This window comes from Suillus fuscotomentosus (genome assembly GCF_016647785.1).
Source record: "Suillus fuscotomentosus strain FC203 chromosome Unknown F5891scaffold_26, whole genome shotgun sequence".
NCBI classification, from domain to species: domain Eukaryota; kingdom Fungi; phylum Basidiomycota; class Agaricomycetes; order Boletales; family Suillaceae; genus Suillus; species Suillus fuscotomentosus.
The window spans coordinates 652,531-661,073 of NW_024539538.1; the positions used below are offsets into that span (position 1 = coordinate 652,531).

An 8,543-nucleotide genomic window follows, 5' to 3' on the forward strand; every position below is an offset into this window, starting at 1 on the left:
AGAAGCCCTAGGCTTTCTCTTAACGTGCAAAACTGAGGGTCTTTGTCCTTTCGTGGACAAATGCCAACCAGTCGATCATACGGTCAAACAAGTGTGACAGGATATTGAACATCCCCTACTGTGCAGGTGAAAATCAACACTAGTTTGCCAAAGATGATGCCAGTGTCGGTCTGCAAGATGATGCAATCATAGTGCGGTGAGCCATGAAACATCGGAGTGTATCAAAGGTAGTCTGTGGATACTTGCCAGTCAACAAGCGACTCAAAATTGACTTTAAGGAATCAATATTCCACGATCTAATTCAAAAGGACTCAGAGTAAGACATATCATATCATTTCGGAGCTGCAAACATCATCAACTCACTATGTCACTCGCAGCGAGTTGAATCTGTCGTCCGGTATGCTGTTGGCAGCAAACGCACAGTTCAGAAAGTCGTTTAGCTTGATCCGAAATCTCTCAAATGCTGGATTACCCTGACTACCTGCCTCGATGTGTGTGAATGACATTGCCACCTGCTTTAAGCCAAAACTGAAATGTTGTGCATCAGTTGGTTCCATCGAGTCAACATCAATATCATCGGTCTCCTGGGGTGCAGTATCGGGTCAGTCTTCTGAGTTGGATTTGCTGAGATTCTGAGTGTCAAGGTGATCCAACTTGTTGCAAATGTATTCCACAATCAAGCTGTCATGGTTGTATCAGAGGATCTTAAATTTTTAATTGTTAGTCATATATCAGAGCTCACTTCGCATATATGCAGACTCAGATTCAGAAGTCACTTACCTGTTCAGCGAAGTTTTTGGAATTTGTACGATCTTGATAGGCATCTTTCAATGGGCCATGCATTTTCTTATTCGGCTTGGTGCTGTAGTTTTGAAACACCTTTTGCCTCAATATCATCAAAGAGATGGGCAGAAAGATGTTTCTTGAGGAAATTCCAGGACTTCTTGGAAATCTCTGCTGTATCCTCAATGTATTTCTGACCATACAATTGGATTCATCACAATAAATTAAAACTAGACTAGGGATATGTACATCCATCAATTCAGTGAGCTTTGACAATGCTTCCCGGCCATTTTTGATGGTATCTTCAGTATGGACTTCTAACGAAGCATACATATTAAACTCTACATAGTTTCGGATACAGCAGAGCAGGAGATATGCCTCTGGATCCGTATCATGGTCAAATACATTATGCGCTGCAACTACAATAAGCTAAAAAAATGTGAATGATATATCAAAGTAAACGATCTAGGAGACTCACCTTAGAGATGTCTTCATATTTTGTTCCATCAGAGAACGATACTGGTATAACCTGATCAAAGTGATTCAGGTTTCGCCAATGCGGAATTGATTGAAAGCTGACAATATAATTGAAAACCTACATAAGTACAGCAGAAAAATGACTCACAAGCTGTCAATCTGGACATCAGCCTGTCGACCCAAACATTCAACCCATTTTTGCAATTCAGGTCACTTGTGATCACTGAACAATCTCTTGTCATTGAAGTGGAGTTTATCATGCGATAGAGCCCTGTGAACGTCGGTGTGCTCCAGAATGCCAAATGAACTCTGAAAATGAAAATAAAAAGAGTAATAATAGACTGAGTGAGATAAACATAAAGATAAGAGCAAGACTTACATCGACATCATGGAGGCTCTGAGAACTCAAGATCTGCTCTCTTGCCTCCAATGTAGTAGATTCTCACGCTCAAGCAAGTAATTCCTTGGTTCCTGTGCATGTGCGGAGAGGATATACCTTGAGAGTATTTGAAAGCTCATCACAAGGTACTAGACAGATAGGACAAGGAAATTTGCCCATCAAACCATGAATCAATGCCATTACAGCCCTACAACAGTGAACACATTCAGATGTCAGAGATATCTAATGGTACCTCAGGAGCTAGAAATACATGTACTGTTCTTCATAGTCTGCAGATAGTATTAGTACAATTGGATAGAAGACACGAATAAGATCATCCCAGCATTTTACGGAAGAACCAAACCTCGATAGTGGCACCAGACAGTCAAGAATCTTCATAAACGAGGCATGCCATACCACATTCTTGAAGTTGACAAAGGCGGGCTTTCCTGAATGTTTCTTATCTTCCTTTACCTGTCCTGAGTGTTAATAATGAGACCATCAGTAGTAAGAAAAAGTAGAACAAACAATAGGCAGCCAACCAACAACGTGCCCCCCACCCAAGCCTTCTCCATTGTGAATCGCAATAGGAAGATTAGCACAGCGAGTGACTACAGGGTAGCCTTTTGACCGTATGATGACACTTTTGCTTTGTTGGCATATAAAATGAAAGCAAGAGGTTTTGCATCTGGTGGGATTTTTGACTATGATGATATTCAGTTGGTATATACAGTGCAGATGCTTAACGTGATATTAATAAGAGCGTGACCTACCTGATACTCCCAGATTGCATTAGTGGTCCATGGTTCATGAATGAATTGAACAAACTTCTTGCCGTTGAACTTTGACAGCCTTGGCGCATTGAAGACAAAGTTCGGACCTACTTGTGGATCTTGAAGTAAATTGGTGACCCAGTCCCACAGTGAATGATGAAATAGCAAAAATGTTTGATCAACACCTCGGAAGGGCACAATCACTTCCTCCTTTGTAAACTATTATATGACAGAAGCAAAAATAAGCATAGTATATACAAAGTTAGTGAATAGTACACACAGGTGTCATCTTGAATGACGCTGTGTCCCATGTGTCTCTTACATCTTTGCAATTCTTGAGGGTAAAGAGCTCAATCCTGCTGCGATGGATGAGGTGAATGAGCCCATCCAGCTGCTCATGAGAGAGTCCAGCATCATGAGCAAGTTCCGCAACCTCAAAGTCAATACAAGTGCGAAACGGCTGCCAGGGTGTAGGATCTGCTTCTGGAACTACTGGTGGGGCACCAGGACCATGTCCATAGTCCTCAAAGTGGTACACTTTGGTGGGTCTACCACTATTGGGGTGGTATTCCACTTTGATATTGTCAATGTTGTGCTGGGGTGCAGGCGATGCTGTTCCAGATGATGGTGGGTCACCTGTATTGATGTAAGTTGAAAACATGATGATACAAAGAAATGACAAAGACATACCATTTGAATCGGTCCGCCCCATATCAACATCATGTTGGTAGTCCATCTGATTATTGGGATAAAAATCATCATCCTCCGAGTGATTGTTGATAGCTTGCATCAATCCCCAACAAGTCAGTATTAGTGATTGAGGACAAATGAAAGTGATGGCTTACAAAGTGTTGAACTACTGATGGATGGATGTCTGCCAACAAACACACTACCCTGATGTGCCTGTTCTCGCTCTACAATTAATTAACATTAGTGTAAAATCAAAATGATGCTAGTATAGACATCCCTTGATGAATGGCCCTAGCAAGCTCTAAATTCTCTCTCCTTTGTTCAGAGCACCTCTGGCAAGCTTTTTCGTGTGCTCGGAATCCTTGGCGATGAAAGGATCCGCCACAATAATCACAGGATCATTGCAAATCAGTAGGCATCTATATTGAAACAGGGACAAAGCAGGGGGTGCGGCACTTTGATGGAGAAGTGCTGGAGGGTGAAGTTAGGTATATAAAGCTTGCAGAATCTGAAATATGTAAGTGAATCAGCGGACCAGTAACATTTAAAAGGCACAGATCTGTCAACAAATTAGAACTGTAACAAGTAGAGCAGAAGATACCAACAAGGGCTGAAGTTGTTGATGAAGGGGTGTTAAGAGGTTGGTGCAGCATCTGAACTGACAGTTGGCTACAGTGTTGTAATTAACGTATCATCAAGGTCTAGGTCCGGCATCAATACCAGGACCTATTAAAATAGGGACTGGTTTAGCAAATGTACTTGGTCATCAACACCTGAAAACAGGCTGACAAAAGGACTGGATGAGACTGAGGTGAAAGGGTTGGATAATAGAAGGGGTGAGGTATGATATTCCCTAGTTGAGGGATGCGGATAATACTAGGACTTCCCAACCAGGTTGAACTGTTCTACACTGAGTTAAAAGAAAAGGTAGACCAGGGCAATATTACGAATCAGTTTCAATTGAGTTTCAATGATGCAACTTTGGTATAAACACACACCTGCCCCGCCTTTGGCACAGATCACCAAAAAAGAGTGCTTTGTACTCTTTTTAAGCTCCCTGGCCTCAGCTTCATCCTAATAATTCTGAAGGCTCCTGATGGGCATTGGCTGCATCCTAATAAATTGTGTATTTTGAATAATTTTGAAAATACATTTATGATCATTTCAAAAAAAAACTAAAAGTCAAATCTACCACACCATGTAAAAGTACATAGTACATAAGATCAGTCAGTTCTACATTCTTTGAGTGGGATTTTGACAAAAGTAAAATTACAAAATATGTAACAGTATTATTGAATGCATTTATTTTCCCACTTTTCCTGCTTCCCGTCTCCCGTCTCCCGTCTCCCGTCTCCCGTCTCCCGTCTCCCGTCTCCCGTCTCCCGTCTCCCGTCTCCCGTCTCCCGTCTCCCGTCTCCCGTCTCCCGTCTCCCGTCTCCCGTCTCCCGTCTCCCGTCTCCCGTCTCCCGTCTCCCGTCTCCCGTCTCCCGTCTCCCGTCTCCCGTCTCCCGTCTCCCGTCTCCCGTCTCCCGTCTCCCGTCTCCCGTCTCCCATCCTCCCAGTTTCCTGTTCCCAATTTTCTGTCCTCCCATTCTCCAGCTTTGTTTCCTTTTGATTTATTTCTTCACAACCTTTTGTCATTCATTTCCCATCACCACATATATGTGTTGTCTCCCTGTCTGCAAGATTGTATCATATGTTGTTCCATTTTCAGTTTTATTATTTATTGTATGTATGTACCATAAACAATTACAACAGTGTGTCGAGTAGTGCGCGGGTAGCGGCGATTGAGTTGGCGCTCGAAAACACATGACAAAGCCACGTGAGCTTCCAAAAGAGGTTTAAGCGAGGTAAGCGAAAACCATGTGGCCTTAGGCGAATCTAAGTGTATCTAAGTGTATCTAGGCGAAAATCACATGGCCCTATGCGAAAACCACGTGGGTGCCCGTGTGTTTCCGAAACTGTTCTCCCTTTCTTCTTAAGATATCCCTATTGAGTTTCAATGATGCAATTTTGGTATAAATATCCCTAATGGGTTTTAAGAATAGAACTCATGTGTCGATATTGTGACTCAGTATCAATACAGTTGAAACCGAGTTTCACAGGCACGCTGTTGCAACCAACTTATGACATTTCTGACAAATGTTCCTGTATTTTATGTCTGTCAGAGGCACTATGGTGCAGTGGTAACTATCTCTTGTTACTTCCCTTGTGGTATTCCAAGTTCAGTTCCTGCCTTAGGCATTTTAAAATGCCACAAATGCCACTTTGTTTTGGTTTATTTACTACATTGCTGGCACATTTTGCACAGAACAATGTAGTTTGCTGATGATTGTGATGATCTAACTACTTAAAGGTCTCTTCCCTCCTTCATTGTTCAAGACAACTTTCAAAGCCACATGTCTAGTTCATTCTCTATGTAGGAATGTGATAGACCTGCACGCGATCTCTGAGTTTGAGAGGAAGAAAAACTAGCGATCAACGACATACATTACACAATACATACTTTGGGTCGTGCTGAAAATTGAAATATCATACTGCGAGGTATAGAAGGATATTCACAGAGGTTTCTCATTCCGAGTCGACCTCAGGATACCTATGCATGACGTGCCTGAGCTCCATGTCTGGAACTCTCGGTGTAAACACGATAGGGCAAGAGGCACGTGGTGACACCAGACCCATGAAGCCCATGTCATTTAATGGCTTCGTATGATCTAGAGTGAGCTGGAAGGCCCAAAACAGAAGGATCGAGTTGATCCACACCGATCTGCACCGCTCGAAATGAGCTCAAAGGATTATGTACATGAAAGGATACATTCACCTGTTCACAAGGTGTATGCCGGGGCATACGCTGGGGTAACAGACAATCAAATAGAATATCTCGAAAGATGACCCTGCTTACCGCCGACCAACCCATAAACACAAAATTTGGAGGTACTATCTTCCACCCCTTGCAACCAGTCCGAAAGAACAGATGTCAAACCGCCAGGGAAATGAATATATAGTTTATTTCGAGAAATGGGACCATAAGGACATAGAACATACACAGTAGGGGCACATCGGACAGTCCGCAGACAGTGAAACAAAGTGTTTGTAGGATGGTAGGAACCAGTAAAAAGTTATCATGAACACTAGTTCCGTAACTGCTGTGGTTAGACCCTCATAAGGACCACACACTCGAAGCAAAGAGACCACACAAAGATGCCTGGAGATATTTCCTGCAGAATCCATGCTCTGAGGAATGAGAGGCAGAGCGAGTATGCATGACTTGTGAGGCTTCCAATACTTTCCATGACATCGTTGATTGAGGACCGAGCTGGAACAGCCTTGGAACCAAGGATTGCCTTGGTTCGACAGACCTGAGCTGGAACAACAGAAGGGGAAAGGATAGCAAAAACGACTATGAGTTTGTCACTCGTGAAGCACGAGTTTCAGCGACATAATCATCATGTGCCGAACCCACTCTGGAGAACCAGAGAGGTGCAGTGACTGTAACATAGCTTTGTCCTTAGCATCATCAGCTGACATGTCCTTGAACTCGATGCGGTCCCACAGAACGAAGGCATCATCCACTGGACACGGATACAAGCATCTGTGCCAATAAAGCCTCTAAAATTCGTGAAGCTGACCGCGCGCGTTGGGTGAGAGGATTCGTTCCCTTCTTGAGTAAATCAAGAAAATTCAAGGCTAAGCCACCTCATGTCAGACAACTAAACATTTTTAACATCTCAACTGACCTTCAAGGGGTACAATAATGATTTCATCACGTCCATCTCTGCACCATTTTCTTCACCTGGTGGAGGGCGTGTACTAATACGCTCGCATCGACCACTACTATATCTGCATCCTTGTCACCCCTGACCTCCTGGCTCGATTTCCTGGGCTTTTGCACCTTGGCTTCACTGTGCTCTCTTTCAGGTACAGCTTCAGCGACAGACTTCTTCGCAGACCTATTGCCTGAAGATGGGCGCTGCTTGGGTGTATGATTGATAACACTGCGACGGTTGGTATTACCAAGTCGGCTTGCAGATGACAATGATCTCTCCAGTTTCCAGATGCTGGTCCACGTGTACCGATCCGGGTGTGCCAGTGGCTGCATCAAGCTAAGGTTCATCAATGTCGCGTCACATGTGTGTCATGCCGCATCAGATAGCTACTTACTCAGCATATGCTATTCTACAGTTAATTCGATTGGTCTGCCTAGGGAAGACTTTTCTTCTACTACCATGAGCGCGTCTCTGAACGCTCAACCAGGTATGAGCTCGAAAACAAAACCACATGTCATCATCATGATCAGGATGGCGGGAGCTGGCTAGTGATGGCCAGGTCCGGTTCTGAACCGCGGTTTGAACCTGAACCGTTTTGAACCTGACCAAAGTCCGTTCAAGGTTCGGGCAATAGGGAAGACCGAACTGTTGGTCCGGTCCGTGGTTTGGGGACTTGCAGAATTGCAGAACCAGTTCTGAACCTGTTCGAACCGATGGCAAGTCAGTATGTAGTTTAGTGTAGTACTTATAGGCAGAGATGATGAAATGTTTGGTATCCATATCGTACATAATGCGAAAAGAACAGTTCAGAATGCATCAGCATAAACGAGGGTAGAATCACCAGTAACTGTATCATGGGCACTGGATGAGCTGTGGTGGCGGTGGAATAAATGCCTGAGAAGTGTGCTTCTTTGCGGTTCTGAGGAGTGGGAGGTGGATGTCGTTGGACCGGAGGTCGTGTAGCATTAGCCTAGTGTATGTATGTTAAGCCCAACAAGATCTTTGAATGAAGGTGTTACATACATGGAGTGCAGATTTGTTGGCCTGGCATTGCAAGTCATCGCACCAAAATTGGATTGGGGCTTATAGGATCGATTGCTATGACATTGTTTAGATGTGCATGCAGACAACTCATGGGTCTGACCGGTGCTGCACTGCGCACCAACGTTGGGCCAAGAGTGACGAAGTGATGTTGTGGGGGAGATATGTTAGCCTTGAACAGTGCACATAGCCGTTCATTTGGTTTGGTTTTGGGGTTCAAGTTCACGATGCCAGCACACTGAAGGAAAGCTATAAAAAGTCTTTGCATTGTCAATGAACAGGCAACAAAAGCTACACTGATAAACCCCCAAAGACATTGAAAGCACCAATCTATCCAGCAGCGCAATATCATGTACACCGTGAGCCTTGCTTCTTCCACTGCATCATCAGTATAGTTATCTTGACCTTCGTTCACAGGTCACTGAAGTCCCTGTTTCTCAGCACTGCGGCTCGAACAGCTGCGGAGGTGGCAGCTCGTGAGTCGCGCGGTGATTGTACTCCTGTACGACGCCTGGGTCTGATTCAGAACATGCAGGTGCCAATGCAAGCCAGGAGAGTGCAAGTGCTGAGCATGAGTACTAAGTGAGTTAGCATTTAGTAAGATAGGGCTCTTGCACAAACCACCAACATTAC

The 8,543-nt window shown here is 44.0% G+C and overlaps 2 protein-coding genes across 2 annotated transcripts; both read right to left on the reverse strand.

Annotated features, from left to right (window-relative positions):
* Positions 1-847: 847 nt before the first annotated feature.
* Positions 848-3,202, reverse strand: F5891DRAFT_980264 (uncharacterized protein; the record flags this gene model as incomplete). The annotated part of the gene is made up of 10 exons (XM_041376985.1): positions 848-976; positions 1,033-1,212; positions 1,262-1,358; positions 1,409-1,431; positions 1,640-1,684; positions 1,757-1,847; positions 1,917-2,113; positions 2,413-2,631; positions 2,693-3,048; positions 3,103-3,202. The coding sequence occupies 10 exons, from the start codon at positions 3,200-3,202 to the stop codon at positions 848-850; spliced, it is 1,437 nt and encodes a 478-aa protein (XP_041226266.1).
* A 3,663-nt stretch (positions 3,203-6,865) lies between these two features.
* Positions 6,866-7,216, reverse strand: F5891DRAFT_1226386 (uncharacterized protein; the record flags this gene model as incomplete). The annotated part of the gene is made up of 1 exon (XM_041369507.1): positions 6,866-7,216. One exon carries the CDS (start codon positions 7,214-7,216, stop codon positions 6,866-6,868), a length of 351 nt encoding a protein of 116 aa, XP_041226267.1.
* Positions 7,217-8,543: the final 1,327 nt, after the last annotated feature.